The sequence below is a fragment of the Microcebus murinus genome, chromosome 14, assembly GCF_040939455.1.
Source record: "Microcebus murinus isolate Inina chromosome 14, M.murinus_Inina_mat1.0, whole genome shotgun sequence".
NCBI classification, from domain to species: Eukaryota; Metazoa; Chordata; class Mammalia; order Primates; family Cheirogaleidae; genus Microcebus; species Microcebus murinus.
Window position 1 is genome coordinate 70,880,001 of NC_134117.1, and position 17,500 is coordinate 70,897,500.

The following is a 17,500-nucleotide window of genomic DNA, read 5'->3' on the forward strand; positions in this document are numbered from 1 at the left end:
AGAAAGAAACTCAGTTAAAGGAGAATGAAAAGTAAGAGGCAGGGTGGGCTGGCAGAGGGCTCGGCCTCACGGACCCAGGCAGCTCCCCAGCCAGCGCAGGCAGCCAGGGAGGAGGAGAGGTGCCTGAGGGAAGAGGAGGGAGGTCTAGTCAAGCCCTTTTTTCAGCCAGAAATTATCTCCCAGGAGAGGAGGGAAGAGGTTTTGCTGGATAAAGAACAGCAGAATTTCACTGACCTCTGGGAGCACCTTGAGCCAGAAGCAAGGCTGCCTGCTTCTATGAGGCTGTCCTGCAAATGCAGTTTTAGTTTCCAAGGCTTAAAGAATCCGACACCAGCCTCTAAGAAGGTGCTCAGATCAAGGTGAATCACAAGCCTCCTGCTAACCTGAGCACGACAGAGATGATGAGTCTACTCGTGTTTGCCGAGTGATTGATTGCTGTGCACCAGGCACTGTGCTCAGTGTTTTGCGGGCATGTTAATCTTCCTAACAGTGCTTGGGGGTAACAATGCCACTGTTATTCCCCCAAACAGTTGGAATCATTGTCTCTAGCCAAACCAATGGGCTTCAAATTGGGGATCTGCCGGTTAACACCTGGATGCCCTCGGGCGAGTTGATTGACCTATTTGTGCTTAATTTTCTCATCTATAAAATGGGGCTAGGACTTCTTTCCTCCTAGGGTTGCAGTGGATTCTAAACTGGATTTACCGAAGTCCGAATTCTAAACCATGGCTGACTCCAGAGTCAGTAATTTCTAGTGTGTGTTCTGGGTTGCTGGCCATGAACTTGTCATTATGGGTATCGAGACAGTCTCAGGGGTAGATCACAGGTATGAGGCCAGACCCACTCGGGTGCTTAGGCCAAGGCTGCTGGAAGAGCGAGTATTTTGACGAGAAGCCCTGGGGAAGTATTTTAGGGGCTGCTTCGCCCATGACTCCCACCCCCCACCCCCTGCCGCAGGAAATACATTTCACATCAAATACATGTACTCATGTAACTCAACATTGAGAATTTCACAGCACTTGTGCTCTTACTACGGGCAATACATTTGGATACTTTCTGTCATTTACCATTCGTTAACAATGCCTGTCACGGCCTTCTAAGCTGACCTTCTGACCCGCATGTGGCCTGAGGCTGGTTTAGAGAGCACGCACGGTGTGGGGGCTGTGGCGCTTGGGTTTTGGCCCCTGCCTCCTGTCTGATTGTCGCTGGGTGTGTGTTTCCATCGGGGACTCAGGTTTGGTTCCAGAACCGAAGGGCTAAATGGAGGAAAACGGAGAGAGGGGCCTCTGAGCAGGAGCCGGGAGCCAAGGAGCCCATAGCAGAGGTGACGCCACCTCCCGTGAGAAATATCAACTCCCCGCCCCCCGGGGACCAGGCCCGGAGCAAGAAGGAGGCGCTGGAGGCCCAGCAGAGGTGAGGCCGCTGGACCCGGGGCCTGGGGCCGTGGACAGCGCCCAGACTCGGTGGGACTTAATGTGGTTTCCTTCCTTTGCCAGCCTGGGGCGAACCGTGGGGCCCACGGGACCTTTCTTCCCCTCCTGCTTGCCGGGGACCCTCCTGAACACGGCCACGTATGCCCAGGCCTTGTCCCATGTGGCCTCCCTGAAAGGTGAGTTCCAGCAGCGATGGCCGGCGCGGCCTCGTGGGGCGGTGGAGACTGTGCGGCCGCCGAGGGCCGGCTCGGCGCTCCGCCCTTCTGTCTGTCACAGCCAGGGCCACAGACGCCGTCAGTTTCCACACACGCTGCCTTGTGTGACTTCTGGGGGCGTCGCTAAGCATTGCTCCTCCCGACAGACAGACACAGGGCCCGGAGGAGCGTGCTTCAAACACGAGCACCGTCACGGTTCCTGCCCCCCCAGCACCGTCCCAGGCTCTGACCTGCAGTGCTCCGGGGAGGGCCGCTCCGGCCCGGCTGCACGCTAGCTGCCCTGGAAGCCCTGGCGCCGCAGGGCTCAGCCATTAGGGTTTGTGGCCCAGGATTTGCTCTCTTCTCAGTGGCTGTTGTCTCCTGAAGGATGGCGCCGTTAGGGCCGTTTCGTCAGGCCCAGGGAGGGGGAGCACCGTGGGGCTGTCCCTTGGGGGTTCCTGGGGCCCGCCAGGGCCTCCCAGTGCCCAGCCCCACACGCTGCTCCAGCCATGCGGGGGGCCGGGCCTGAGCGGGTCTGGGGAGCCGGTGTTAGCGCTGCCCTCGCGGCTGGCCTGTGGGGTGCAGGTGCAGGCGGTAGGCTGCTTCTTGACAACAGAAGTGGGAGAGGTGCCCTTAGGGTGTCCCAGGTTGTCCTGTGCTAGAGTCGGAGGTCTGCCCTGGACAAGGTCCCTCTCGCAGCTGGGCCTCTCTCTCTCTTTCTCTCTCTCACACACACGGTGTGGCAATAATCCGCATTGCAAACGTGGTTTCTGGAGGCAGCAGGAGGACATGGAATCCCCCTAGGGGGTGTCCGGAACAAGGAGGGACACGCATTCAGGGTGTAGGGCACAGCATGTGCAGAGTGCCAGGCGGGGCTGAGGAGGAGAGCCAGGCTGCGTGGAGAAGGGCTGGTGTGTCGCTGCCCACAGCAGAGCGCTGCGTTGCTGGCCGGGAGGGCAGGGAGGCCAAGGCGGCGTGGGAGAGGGAGACAAAGCTGGGTTCTTGTCTCCCACGCCATGGGCTGCACCCAGCTCGGTGGACGCAGAATAGAAGCTGGGCTGGCAGAGGGGCTGGTGCTGAACTGGGCCACCTGGCCTGAGGTTCCATGGCCAGGCACACCTGTCTACCCCTTCTCTTCTCTCCTCTCTCCATACTCCCCCCTGTCCCTTCCCTAATCCCTCTGGCTGGGCTCTGGCCCCCTGGAGCCTGCTCTGTGCCGGCCTCGCTAGAAACACGCTGTCCTTTGCTGCTGCCTTTGCTGCCTGCGGCCTGGGGGTGCAGGGCCCCGCGGAGGAGGCAGAAAGCCCAGTGTGCTCGGGAAACTTGGGCGCATCTTTGCACACCGTGGGGGCCCTGCTTGGGCAGCCTGCCACACCCCCGCAAGATGCATCTCCCTGACCACAGTCAGGGCTGACAGGCACGTCGGCCTGCGACACCCCTGTTCCTACACCAGGCGGGCGAGAGCGAAGTGGGGGTGTGTAGGCATGGTCTTCTCTGCCCCTATTACAAATGAGCTCATGCTCACTTTTTGTGGTCTATTTGTCATTTTCGCACTTTCGAGAAAGGCGTGGATAGAAGGCACGTTTCTCTGCCGTTAGAAACGGCTGTGCGGGGGACGGTGCTGAGGAGCCCCTGAGACTCGGGCGGGCAGAGGCGGGCGGTGGCGGCGGCGGCGGCGGGGGGCTGCGGGCGCTTGCAGGTGCAGCCGTCGCTCAGGCTGGCTGGTGCGGCCAAGGGGGAATGTGGATGCCGGGTCGCCAGAATGGCTGGACTTTCAGGAGTAGCTGGAAATTTGGATTTTTATTTGAAGTGTTCCTGTCTTAGTAGTTCAGGCCGCTATGACGAAGTACCACGGACGGAGCGTCTTACAAATGGCGAAAGTGTGTTTCTCACAGTTCTGGAGGAGCCTGGGGTCCGGGTGCCGCAGAGTCGGTTCTGTGGAGCGCTGTCCTCTGGGCTGCAGCCTCCTCACCGCAGGAGGAGCGCGAGCTCTGGCCTCACAAGGGCACTGGCCCCCATGACGGCTCCCTCATAGCTCGGTTTCGCCCAAAGGCCCCCTCTGTGCACTGTCGCCAGACCCCCACACACGACTTTGGGGGACACAGGCATTCAGTCTCGTGTTTTACATGTTGCCTCCAGGTCTTTGGGCCAAACGGACACACCCTTGGTCAGACCTGCTGGGGCTGACGTGTCGTGACCCCCACTGCTGTGCGGGGCTCTTCTGCCGCCCCTCCCATCTCTGCATGCACACGCCCTCCCAGCCCCACCCCAGCACCGCTCTCCTCCCGGCTCCTCTGACGCCTCCGCCCGCCGCCCCTCCGCCCGCCGGCCATTCCACCCGACCCCTGACCTCCCTGAGCAGTGGCTTTCCACTCTCTGATGGGCTAAGTCGTGTTGGAAAGGAGGCAGATGAGCAGCTATGAAAACCTCTTCTGTGCTCTGCCAGGCGTCTTCTGTCGGCCTTGTTTAGCTCTCACGGCCGTGCGGTCAGCGTCGTGCGAGGACTCAGCGAGTGAGCGGAGCTGGGCTTGCATGGGACAGAGGCCGGTGCGGGTCGGGCCGCGGTGCATTCTAGAGGCGCCTGGCCTCACCGTGGGGGCGCTTCTGGAAGTGCAGTATCTGAGCTGCCAGGCCCTGGGGCTCCCTCGGAGTCAGCGCAGCCTGTGCTAATCCAGGTAGGCTTGGTGGCCTCGGAGGTGGGCTTGGGGACTCTGCCCCATGACCCTGGGTGACAGGTGTGTTCTACTGCACAGCCAGCTTCTAAGCACTCCCAGGGTTCAATGCTTGACTGATTTTGGAACACGTGTTGAGTGGTTTGGGGCCAGGACAGCTTTCCGACCCTTGCAGCCCAGTCCTGTCCTTCCACACGTCACAGGCTGCAGAAATTAAGCATGTAGTCCAGTCTAAGCCTGGGAAAGGGGTGACCCCAATATTTTAGGGCCTGGCTCAGTGCTAGGAGCTCTGGGCTGTGAGCCCATCTTCCTCACTTCCCCTGCACCCCAGAGGTGGCTGGGCAGAGCTGCTGTCTGGGACAACTCTCCTTTTCTCAGGCCTCACTCTGCTTCCCAGGGGCCACTGGCCAGCTAGGCGACACCTCTGCTGGCCGGAAGGCACTGCCGGTACTGTAGGTGCCTGACGGGGCTCTTCTCACAAACGGGAAACTGAGGCTCAGGGAAGGGAAGGTGCTTGCTCACCGTCACTTGTTCAGCCAGTGTCCCCTCTGAGGTTGAGGGTGCTCTCCAGGATCCTGCTGTGCCTCCGTCCTTGCCTGGCGTCTTCAGACACCGGGTGTTCATTTGCTGCCTCGGATGAGCACCTGTAGGGGCACGATGAGCAGCCTTGGACCACCCCGTGCTTCTCCCCAGCAAATGAGGACAGCTATGAGTCCACTGTGGAGGGGTTTGGACTCACCAAGGGCCACCAGAGACCCGGGCTCCTTCTAGCCCAGAGATCCCAGCCCACCTCTCTAGGCCTGCGGCAACTTGCAGCAGACCCAGAGGAAATGAATCAAAGCTGATTTCAGCTCCCAGACCCAAAGCAACATTGGTCTGCTTCCCCAGGCTTTGGTCTCACTGGGATCATACAGGCCCGGACCGAAGACCCCAAATGTCTCTGGGTAGGCCACAGAGGTTCTGGCCCAGCCCCTGATACTTCCCGGGTGCGCGGATCCTCCCTGTGACCTTGGAGCCAAGTCGTGGCTGGCCTGCATTGCACCGGCACCTGCCAGGGTGTGAGGCCAACACAGGGCGCCAGTGCTCCAGGGCAAGACCAGTTTTGCCAGCGAGCAAGTGGAGCCCCCACTGGAGAGTGCCGTGCACAGCTACACGTTGGAGAGCTCTGGCTGAGCGTCCTGGGCTTTTGGTGCTAGGCTGGTCGGGCGGACGTGAAGCCCTTGTCTCCTCCGTATCGACAGAGGCTCTGGGAGAGTTCGCGAGCTAGCTTAGGGGTTGTGGAGTTTGTTGACTTCCTCGAGTGGGGACCCTCGATGTTCTTAGGTCCTCTAAAGCAGCTTTATGGGTGTTCACCCAGCTGGACATTCCTTGGCTTTGGAAGTTTTCTGAAACAGGAATGGTCTTGGAATGCTCCCTGAGCAAGAGGCGCCCGCGGGAGAGGGGGGAGGCGGCGGGTCAAAGCAGAGGCCCGCCCAGTGGGGCCGTCCTCCCATCCTTAGCCACGTGAGTCTTGAGCAGGTCGCTGAAGCCCTGCACTGCCGCCTGCTCATCTGCAGAGTGGGGCCTCGGTCACAATAGGACTGGATTTGTGAGGCTGCAGGGAGGGAGCACGAGGCCCTCAGAGCGCTGCTTGGCAGGTGGGGGCAGCGCGCTGTCGTTCCCTGTCTGCCGCTGACCGGAGTCTGCCACTTTCATCTCTAGCTGTGGTCCCTGCATCCCACTCCACTTTAAAGGGCCCAGTAAAACGTCTACATCTCCCATTTCTCTAAATTTTATTGCTGCCAAAATTCACCCTTTCCTTGTAACCCCTCCCCTACATTCCAGTTTTTGACAATGCTGGGATGTCCTTTGCTGGACTCCTGGCCAGGGCTCCCTGGGGCCTCAGGGCTGCTGTGCCTCGCACTCTGGGATGGGCAGAGAAGACTGGGCCTCGCCAGGCAGGCTTGTTTCAGTATGCGATGTTCCCTGGAAGCTCTCAAAAAAGAGGGCAGCAGACCCTACCCTTGTCAATGAGGATTTGCATGACAATAACGGCTGTCCAGGGGAAAAGCAACAAAACACAAAGAATTTTCCTGGACTGTCTTAATGGCCAGACTTGCATCCACAATTCATTAATGCAGAGGAGGTTATTAATGGGCAGGGAGGCGCTTGGGTTTGTTCCGGGGAAGTGCTGGCCATGGGCCGGGCGGGTGCGGCTAGGCGCAGGAGAGCACCGTGAGCCGGGGAGGCGCCGGCCCTGGGGCGCTTAGCTGGGCCGCCTCTGACCCCCGCCCCGCAGAGTGGGGCATGAAGCGGAAAATATTTGCGGCTGCCAGGGGAGAGCTTCCCACCCTGTGCTCACACCTCGGGGGACACAGCCGCTCCGCTGCACTGGGCAGTGCCATCACAGCTGGCCTTCCCAAGGGGCCCAGTGGGCATGTGGGCCCTCCGTCCCTGCTGCAGCTCCCTGGGGTCAGCCCGAGGTGAGAGAAGAGCAGGGGCCCCTTCCTCCCTCGCCTCTCATCCCCTGGGAACCCGAGATGGCCCCGGCCGGTCCTGGGTGAGGCTCCGGCTGGGAGGGGTGTGGAGGCAGGCAGGTTTGGGCTGGAGCCTGGCTCCATCGCCCAGGCGAGCCCGTGGAGGCTGTGGGCCTGAAGGAGAAGCTGTAGGTCGTGGCGTCACAGGGCCCAGCCTGCAGTGGTGCTCCACTGGAGTGTCAGTCTGGCCGCAGCGGGTACATGAGGACGAGGGCAGGCGGTGGGCAGGGTGGCAGACAGAGGCAGTCCTAGGAGGGTCTGGCCGCGGCCTTCCCGGGGCGAGGCCCCTCGTTAGCCAGGAGCGCGCCCTCCCTGGTTCAGGCCAGGCTCTCAGGCCAGGCCACGGCGCCCAGCTCTGAGAGCGGCCCTGGCCGTAAGCATTCGCCCGCGAGGCGACGCGGAGCCAGAGGCCGCCTGCTCTGCGCCCCGAGAGTGTCTTCCCCTATTCCTCCTTAATGACTTTTCCCTTTGGTTGTCATTTTAAATGTTTCAAAAATGTTTAAAGATAATTTTTATAATGGTTTTATTGTGAAATAGAATATTCATTAGAAAAATTCACAAAACACGCCTCTAGAACTTGTTGAATGATTTTAAGCCGCTCTGCTACCACCTGGCTTGTACCCCATGTGCCTGTTCCACCCAGGTGGCTTTTCCTCCCCTGAAGGACACCACTGTGCTGAGGTTCTGAAACACTGTACGGGTTGAGTGCTTATCCAAAATGCTTGGGATGCCCTTCTGATTTCAGGCTTTTTAGAAAAGACATTTGTAAATATTTACATTATATCTACAGGCTGAGCATCCCAAGCCTGAAAATCTGAAATCTAAGAGGCTTCAGTGAGCATTTCGTTTAAGCGTCGTGTTGATATTCAGAAAGCTTTGGGTTTGAGCATTTTGAATTTATTTCAGATTTTCAGAGTTGGGATGCTCAGCCTGTAGTTTACACACACATATATACACAGTGTACACACATACAAGAAATATACAGTGTGTGTATATATATATAAATTGAAGCATGCAGTATGTATTTTTTGTGTCTCAGCATTATGTTTACAAGATTTATCCACATAATTAGGTTTAGTCATAGATTCTTTATGATATTCTATGTACATGAGCAGGTCATCTGTAAATAAAGACAGTCTGTCTCTTCCGTTCCAATCTTATAATTTCTTTTTCTTGTCTTATATTAGTGGCTAGAACCTCTCATACGGTATTGAATAGAAGTGGTAGTAACAGGCATCCTGGCTTTATACCATTTTTTAAACAACAGCTTTAATGAGATATAATTCACACTCCATAGAATTCATCCAGACAAGAGTATAATTCAATGAATTTTAGTTTATTCACCAAGCTGTACAACTATCATTACAATCAATTTCAGAACTTTTGTTTTTACCCCACACCCATTAGCAGTCACTCCCCTAACTTGTTCAGGCCACGGGAACCCTGAATCTACTCCCTGTCTCTGTAGATTGTAGTCATTTTTTGAGTGCCGTTGTGGACACGTCACATGAGGAGAATCGTACACTCCACGGTCCTCGTGACCTGTCCTTACCTTCCATCTCGTGGGGAAGCTCTCAAGGTTTCACAGCTGTGTTTGCTGCCTTTTTTATTTTTTAAATATACCCTTTAGCAGGTGAAGATATTAATATTTTCTTCTTAATTTTTAAGAGTTTTATTTTAATTATTATTTTAAAAATCACGAATATGAATGTTGAATTTTATCAAATACTTTTTCTGTAGCTGTTGAGATGATTGCACAATTTTTCTTTCTCAATGTATGAATACCCTGAATTTTATTGGTTGACTTTTTAATGTTAAAACAACTGTTAAAACAAGTGCACAAATTAGATGTGGCTTGTTTTCCTTTTTCTATATTACTGCATTTGGTTTGCTAATATTTTCTTTATGGTGTTGCATCTATGATCATGAGGAGATTGGCTGTGATTTTCTTTCTTATAATCTCCATTCCAGGTTTTGGCATGGTTTTACTTAATCATGGTTGCCCCAAAACTTAGTATGATAAAACAGCAACTGTTTCCTTGTCTCTCATGGTCCTGAGGATTGACTGGGCTCTACTGGGCTGTTCTGCTGCTGCTTTTGCCTGGGGTCTCCCAAGCTTGCAGTCATGGCCCCTAGGTCTGGCACATACACGATGATGTCACCTATGAGTTTGGTGCCTCGACAGGGATGCTGGGAGGCCGGGAGCTCTCTCTCTTTCTCCACATGGCTAACTTGTGGTGGGCTTGGATGGCAGTTTGTCTTAAGAGTGTAAAAAAAGGATGCCAGGCCTTCTTAAGGCTTACACCCAGAACGGGCACAGTGTTGCTGCAGCAGCGTTCTGTTGAAAGCCACTCACAGGGCCAGCCCAGACTCAGGTGGAGTCACACTGGGCGTGCACACTGGGGGGTGTGGTCCATCGGAAGCTGTCTTTAGAGGCCAACTGCTGCAGGGATCAAGGATTCTCTGGCCTCGTGACATGAGTTGAGTGTTTGTTTTTGACCCCCTTACTTCCAGTCCTGATATATGCATGTTAAAGGCACTGACCATATCCAGTGCACCTCTAGATCCTTCTGAGCCACCTCCCTTTGCTTCAGCACAGAGTCCGGTGCAGAGTACAGCGCGCTGCACTTTGGGAAAAGGAGTCAAGGAGGTCGTGCTGCTTTGAGCCTGGAGGGAGGGCCTCCCTTAGGAGACTGGGGATCTCGGCCCTGGCCCTGCACTCTTGGCCACCTGCTGGCCTCCAGAAACCTCAGGGCTCTCCTGGTCTTCATCAGCACCCACCCAGCACCCATCCTTTGCTACACTCCAAGCCAGGGGCTGAGCATGAGGAAATGAGTTAGGCTCTCCTGACCCTGAGGGGCTGGCAGGCTGGGGGTGGGCTTGGAGGGGGCGCCCGGCCGATGAAGAACCCTAACTCAGGTGGCCCCTTCACGTGCTCTTGTTGAGATAACAAGGGCATGCCCAGTGCGGGATGCCCGGAGGAGAGGGGGATCTTTCGCTGTGGGAGTGAGGAAGGCTTTGCAGAGGACAGGCCTGAACTGGGCTTGAAGGAAGCCAGGAGCTGAGCAGGGAGAGGGGAAGAGAGAAGGCATGACGCGGTCGGAGCCTGGCGGTGCTAACCCCTCTCAACACTGGGTCACCTTGGGGCAGACCTCAGGCTCCTCCCCTGTGAACCGAGGAGGGCAATGGCCACACCTGGTGGTGGCCGTGTATCTGTGCCTGGTACATCCAAGTCATGCTGGTGATTGTTGTTAGGGTCATGATTTAGAGGCTGAGAGGTCACTGGAATCTGCTGAGAGCTTGGGACAGACGGTTGTGTTTCTGCAGGCATCTGCTGTCTGGTGGGAGAGGCTCCGGCCTCCAGGGTGAGTCACTGAAGTCCAAGGTGTGTGGGCAGCACACGGTGCTGCAGGAGAAGAGCACAAGCCTCCAGGGACACTGGCTTGTTTCTGAGGGCACGGGTGTTTGGGGAGCAGGGGACCTGAGGGGACAGAGCATGGTCATTGCTCATGAGGAAAACAGCTGGGCCAGCCCTGCCCCTCCATGCCTAGCTGATGTGAGGAAGACAGGGCTGGGGAATCCAGCACTTAGGATTTGTAAGGACTCTCTTTAATGAGCATGTTACCACTGCTTCTCCAGGGCACAGTGGGAAGACTGGGGCATGGAGAAGAGCTAGGACTGCGCAAGGTCACACAGCATGAATGTCAGAGGAGGACAAGTCAGGGACCCAGGTGTACCCCCTCCCAGCCCACATGCCCCGTATTGATTCTGTTCCTTTGACAGGCACCTGCTTTCATCCTCTGTCTTGAAAAGCTGCAATTCACTTTCCAGAAGCCATTTGCTATGGGTGCTGACGGGTTTGGCCTTCCTGCCAATCAGTGGGGCCCTGGAGTGCGGGGAGCTGAGCAGAAGGCTTCTGGCTGGGGCCAGAGGCAGCAGCAGAAGCAGCCACCCGAGCAGAACTCTGGCTGCCCTGGAAGGAGGGAGGATCATGTGAATTGGCATTTGGCTGCCCAGAACACACATCCCTGGCTGTGCTGGGGGTCCTTGGATCTGGGCGTTGCTATTATTATTTCTGCAAAGGCATCCAAGCAGAAATAGGACACCTGCACTAGCCCTGAGATGGCCTCACAGCACAAGGCTCTTGCCAGGAGGGTCAGCTAAGTTGGCTCCTGTCAGTGAGTGTTCGTTGAGTGAATATGTAATTGTTGAGACAGTGAACTTGCATATGTTAAGTGAAATTAAGAGAGGGGTGGGACTTAGGGTCAATTCCACCCAAAGACACTGCAAAATTAGCCCAGGGATTTGGACATTAATCAGGTTGGATAACCTTGTTATGATCACAGTTTTTCTTTTCACGGGGTGTTGAGAAAGCTTAGAACCAAGGAGATGGCAGTTTTGAGGACTAGAATGTGCCACCTCAGGCAAGACAGACAGATTTTTCTTCCCTTTGTCCTTTCCCCAAGTAGTCACTGAGCATTAACTTTGTACCTAAATGGGACAGGGGCATGGGCATGGGGTGGGTGTGCAGCAAATTTGGGATCAGAGGTTGGCAGAAAAGCAAACACAGCTCATGGCGAAGGCAATGAAAACCCAGAAAACAGGAGGGGAAGGTACTTCAGGAGTTCCATGGTAGGGACGACGTGTCCGGGTGTGGATGTGGCCTTGTGCATTTGATTATTGGAGGCCCTACTTAGCCACAGCGGCTAAAACTGTGTGTCGATGTTGTGGGCATCTACAACATTCCCGCTTAAACTCCTGTGTGAAGGGCAAGGAACTGGTGTTGCGACTCACAAAATACGTTCCTTCATTCATTTCACTGCAAAGCAAAAAGAAGTGAACTATGGCATTTGTGTTAGCTGTCTCATAAGCCCAGGTACTCATTGCCTTGCTCGCCTGTGCCCCTTCGCCTAAGCACGCGACAAGAAAGCGGCATGCTCCCTCCTTGTCACCCTCCTGGTCACCAGCGTGGAGCTCACGGACCTCTGTGATGAAAATGTGCTACTGGCAGAGACCAGACAGAACTAACTTAATTTTTTCCTGTCAGTCTCGGTAGTAGATCAATTAAACTGCCAAGGAGATCAAATATTTCAGACTGTATTTATTACATTAAGTATTTATGTTCAGGCCAAGCCTTTAGAGCATGATGTCATATAGGGATGGAGGCCGATTAGATCAATTCAGCAGAATTCGCTGTAACTTAATGGAAATCTAATTGTGTGTTTTAATTTAGCGTCCAGGAGGTTGTATGTTCTCCAAACACAACAATCCTCAGGCTGCATTTAAGGACCAGATGGCTCTGGAGTAGATTTTGGTGATGTGCAAGTTGGCTGGGCTAGAGGGCTGGAGCCGAGGCCTGTGGGGCTCACAGCTGGAGCTGGTCAGAGCCACGTGAAGGGCTCAGGACTTCGGTCCGCACAGAAGGAGAGAGACGGAGCGCTCCTGGTGACTTGCACGTGCCCTCAGCTCCGAGTTTGCCGCCAGCACCGCCAGTGCGGACCGAGGCCGTGGCCGTCCTGCACCGGGTGCTGGGGACGGAGCCTTTGCTCCTCGGCGACCTCAGCGGGACTCTGCTCCAAAGGAGATCATGTGTCCCTTTCGTCTGAGGAAGAGGAGACAGAAATCACAGATCACAAAAAGGACACCCTTTGTATGAGGGTAATACCTAGGCAGTTTAGAAATTAGAAAATACAATAAACACAAATAAAAAAATCATAACCTTAACATCAAGAATCAACCACTATGAATATTTTGGTATTGGAATATCTTTTTTACCATTTATAAATATATATTTATTTGCATATATCTTTAATAAACATATTTTGTAACTTATTTATAAATTAAAATTTATAAATATTTTCTATTTTTAAATAAATTTTTATATGTATATATACACATATGATCCCAAATTGATATGGTATATGGATGTACATATACACATATACACTATGTGCATATATGTATATATTATATATATATTTTAGTCTGTTTGGGCTGCCATGACACAATACCATAAACCTAGTGGTTTATAAACAATGGACATTTATTTCTTGCAGTTCTGGAGGCTGGAAAGTACAAGATCAGGTGCTAGCAGATTTGGTGTCTGGTGAGGGCTGCTCTCTGGTTTATAGATGACTGACTTCTTGCTGTGTCTTCATATGGTAGCAGAAACAGGGCAAGTCTGGGTCTCTTTTATAAAGGCACTAATCCATGACAGCTCTGCCCTCATGGCTTAATCATCTTCCAAAAGCCCCACCTCCCAATATCATCATCTTGGGGGTTAGGATTTCAACATATGAATTTTTTTTTTTTTTTTTTTTTTTTGAGACAGTCTTGCTATGTTGCCTGGGCTAGAGTGCCATGATGTCAGCTCATGATGTAGCTCACAGCAACCTCTGACTCCTGGGCTCAAGCCATCCTCCAGCCTCAGCCTCCCGAGTAGCTGGGACTACAGGCATGCACCACCATACCTGGCTAATTTTTTCTATTTTTAGTAGAGAGTAAATTTTCTGTTTTTAGTAAGGAGTTTTGCTCTTTCTCAGGCTGGCCTCAAACTCCTGAGTTCAAGCGATCCTCCTGTCTCAGACTCCCACAGTGCTAGGATTACAAGGCATGAGCCACCACGCCTGGCCAATATCTGAATTTTTTTTTGGTTGGGGGGACACACAAAATGAATCTGTACACGTGTACCCAAATGGGATCGTGTTGACTTGCTGTTTCTTAACCTGTTTTTTAAACTTAATATTTGAAAAGTGTCTTTTTTCATGGCACTAAAGATACTCCTACAATTTTGTCATAGTTGCAGTGTGTACTATATGGGTGACTATAACTATGACTATTCAGCCAATTCCCTATTATTGGGCCATTAGGCTATTCACAGTTTTTCATTGCTATGTGCCACACTGTTATGGCGTCCTTTGTAGCTAATTTAATGTTTAGCCCATTCATGATGAGAGCTTTTTGGTAGATTAAAAAAACAAAAGCAAAACCAGAAAATACTCTGCTACTCCCTTCTAGAGCCCCAAGTCTGAAAATCTAGTAGTTAAGAAATGGGACTTCTGTTTGGCTTAGTCCTCAAAATTCTCTTGGCAGAATAAATTACTCTATGTTTTGGTCAGACGGGAAATTTCACTGGGGAACAAGCTGTGCGAAAGTGCAGAAACTGTGCCCACGACGGGGCGGGTGGGCAGCCGGCGATGGCCACCGCGAGAACACGCACGTTGCTGCGGGGCCCACGGTGGCTCTGGATCCCTGGGGACTCTCTGGGGACAAGTTGGGTTCCTCAGCCTGTCGTTGACTCGAATGGGAAATTGGAGTAACTGTGAATTATGGCTCAGCGTTGCCTTGAATGCGTATGGGGTTGTGGAGGTAATGCCCGAGGACGTAGCGCCCGCCAGGCGCCTCGCGGGCGGTGCGCGGGCAGGCGTGCGGGGCGGAGGTGGCCGGCCGCGGTCGAGCTCAGAGCCACCTCTCGGTCTCTTAGGCAGCACTGGCTCTCTGGCCCAGGGACACCCTGCTGCCGCCCAGTCGACAGGATTTCCATAAGGACGGCTGGGTTTGGGGTGGACGTTTCCCAGGTGTGTTCTCACCTCCCTGGTGTGGTGCAGAGGGGTGCTGAGCCTCGCTCGTGCCAGCGCCGCGTCCGGAGACTGCCAAGCCCTGTCAACCTCTCCTGCGACTCCAGACCCTCCTCTGAGCGCTGTGGCGACCCCGAGGTGCCGCTTTGTGGCCACAGCTCTAGCTGGCTCCAGGTGCATTTTGAGTTTTTGGCTGTGTTATACAGTTTCGCCTCTTTTCTCAGTGCTCCCTGCCACGTGTCTGCCCTCGGCAGCCGCACTCTTTCTGGTCTGTGGCAGTCGGCTCGGTCCGACGGCTCACGGTGGAAATGCACACGGAAGAAGCTTTAAGCATCGGCGAGGGCCTTGGCGTGCTTTCCACGCACAAAGGGCGTGGGCTTTGGGGTCTGGATTTCACTTAGTGCCTGTTTGTGAGTGAGCCACACTGGGAACCGCAGGGGACACAAGCTCCGTTTTGTCACTTTGGGTTCTCAGCAGTGTTTTGGGTCCATGAAGTTGCCTGGGCAGGCGGCATATGGAGATACCTGGTGATCTGTTGGTGCTATAAGATCTCCGGGAAATCAAGGGTTGGTTTTTTTTTTTTTCCTTGAGGTAGAGTCTCGCTTTGTCATCCAGGCTAGAGTGAGTTTCGTGGCATTACTCTAGCTCACAGCAACCTCAAACTCCTGGGCTCAAGCAATCCTCCTGCCTCAGCCTCCCGAGTAGCTGGGACTACAGGCATGCGCCACCACGCCCAGCTGATTTTTTGTTTCTATTTTTAGTTGACTAGTTAATTTTTTTCTATTTTAGTAGAGAGGGTCTCATTCTTGCTCAGGCTGGTCTTGAACTCCTGAGTTCAAACGATCCTTCTGCCTCGGCCTCCCAGAGTGCTAGGATTACAAGTGTGAGCCATTGCGCCCAGCCTCAAGGGTTAGTTTTATAAGGATTCTATTTGTGGAAATCATTTTTTCTTTGCTAAAATGTGGTTATAAGATTTAAGGGAGATGCTGGTTGTTGGGCAGTTTAAGTTAATATGTGTATTGTGTATGCGCCCAGCTCACTGTAGTTTCTATCTCGCTCCTTTACTCCTTAAGGAGGTGACAGAGGTGACTGTTGATGGGAGACTGAGGCAGGGTCTTACCATCAGAGAGGGGAGAAGGACTTTACCCTCCTTTTTCACAGGGCGCTCACGATAAAGCTGTGCTGACCACACGCTCTGCTGTGGGGTCACGTCCCCCTTTGTGCAGGTGAGCCCTTGGGACAGATCGCGGACGTCACACGTTTCCCTGTTGATCCTCTCGGTAGATTTGTCTCCCGTTAGCTTTTGATCTTGTTTCTTGCACAGACGGCCTCTCTGTCTCACCTGTGTCTCCAGCCTGGAGGAGTGCGTCTTCGTGTCCTCATCCAGGTGCGCCAGGGCAACGGGAAGCCCCTCAGGCACCCCAGGCCTCCCCCAGACTGCCCGTGGCCCTTTTGTCGCGTTCCTGCCCGTGCCTGCTCAGACGTCCGTGCGGCTGGGGCCGGAGGGCCTGCTGGCCCGCGAGCTCTCAGCGTCGGCCTGTGCGGGGACGGACAGGCATGGGCGGGAGGGAGGTGTGAGCACCGCCAAAGGTGCGGCGGGGTGGGGCAGGGCGTCAGTGTCACACAGTGTGAGGCTGGGTGCAGGTGGGTGGCCTGGGCTGGAGCGCCTCCCTGGCGGGCAGCCTTGTGCGGGCTCATCTCCTCTCATCACTTCGCCCTCAACAGTTGGCCCATAGTTTTTTAAAACATGGTTTTATTTTCTTTTTAATTATGGTAAAACACACCTAACATAAATCTTCCCATCTTAACTGTTTTTACGTGTACGATTCAGCCGTGTTAAATACATTCCCACTGCTACACGACCAGTCTCCCGAACTCTTTCGGCTTGCAAAACCGAAACTGCACCCTTCTCCCGGCCTGGCCACCACCGTCCCCTTCCTGTCTCTGAATCCGACTGCTCTGGGTCCCTCACGGAAGTGGAATCGCATGGTATTTGTTCTTTTGTATACTCGCTGGCTTATCCTACGCAGCGCAATGTCCTTGAGCTTCACCCATGTCGCAGCACGTGTCAGAATTCCCTTCTTTTTGAGGCAGGATAATGTTCCACTTTGTGTGTATTCTTTACAGGCTTTAACTCCAGGGTCCTTAGCTTCACCTAGTCCTCCGTTTCCCTGTCAACCTGGTGTCGTGTGTATGTGCGGGGCGGGAGGGGAGCTGGGCCAGGGGTACCGACCTCTCTCCCTGCCGCAGCCCTGGTTCTGTGAGTCCGTTTATGTCTCTCGATCTGCGAGTCTGGTCCTGAGGGCCGGCAGCACAGCTGCGAGTTGCTCTCGTGGGCCACGGCAGGCAAGTCCTGGCAGGTACAGGCTCCAGGGCAAGGAGGCTCTGTCACTACTGTGTCTGGCAGGCTGCACAGTCACCACCGAGTCTCAGAGCGTTCAACTCACCATTGGGTGCGTGCACTGGAGCAAGACCTCGGCCAGAGGCAAGAACCTGGTTAGCACAGGTGGAGCCTGTGGGCCGTGGCTCCTTCCGGTCCCGGGACCCCCGCGCCCTGCCAAGCTCTCCTCTGGCCTTCGGCACATGTGCGGCTTTGGGCTCCCCACCCCGAAGCCCCACTCAGACACGCCGAGGAGCCATCTTTAGCCTTTCCTCTTTTTAACATTCATTTAAAATTAAAGTTATGTTTCTAAGTTTAAAAGAAATTCATGTTCATTGTAAAACCAAGAAAAGTTCTAAACAGGCACAGAGAAGAAAATACAAATTGGGAACCAGCATTCTTAATCTGCTCTCTTCACACTGTGGGGGGGTGTGCTGCTCACTTCTGAGCGCCACTTGGGAGGGGACTTGGCGGGGAGACAGGCGTGGGGCTAACACAGACATCATTCCCAGCAAACACTGCGACCCCCCAGGCACGTCTAAACACACCGGAGTCAGCGTGTGGCTCTGCCTGCCTAAGAGCCACAGGGGAAGCGGAGCGGCGGGACCTGGGGCTGACCGGCCGCACCCAGGCTAGAAGCCAGCGGGCGAGCAGGCGCGGGCCAGCGCGCAGAACCCGCAGAACCCGAACGCCGCCGCGCGTGCGTGCCTGGCCTCTCACTGCTGCCG

At 54.3% G+C, this 17,500-nt stretch overlaps 1 protein-coding gene across 1 annotated transcript in view; it reads left to right on the top strand.

Moving 5' to 3' along the window:
• LOC105860093 (dorsal root ganglia homeobox protein) overlaps positions 1 to 17,500 on the top strand; it is a 26,163-nt gene that overhangs the window by 6,900 nt on the left and 1,763 nt on the right. Inside the window, exons 4-5 of the mRNA XM_012744545.2 lie at positions 1,235 to 1,413; positions 1,497 to 1,609. Coding sequence (XP_012599999.1) covers positions 1,235 to 1,413; positions 1,497 to 1,609 — 292 coding nt within the window. The remainder of the gene's footprint in view (positions 1 to 1,234; positions 1,414 to 1,496; positions 1,610 to 17,500) is intronic.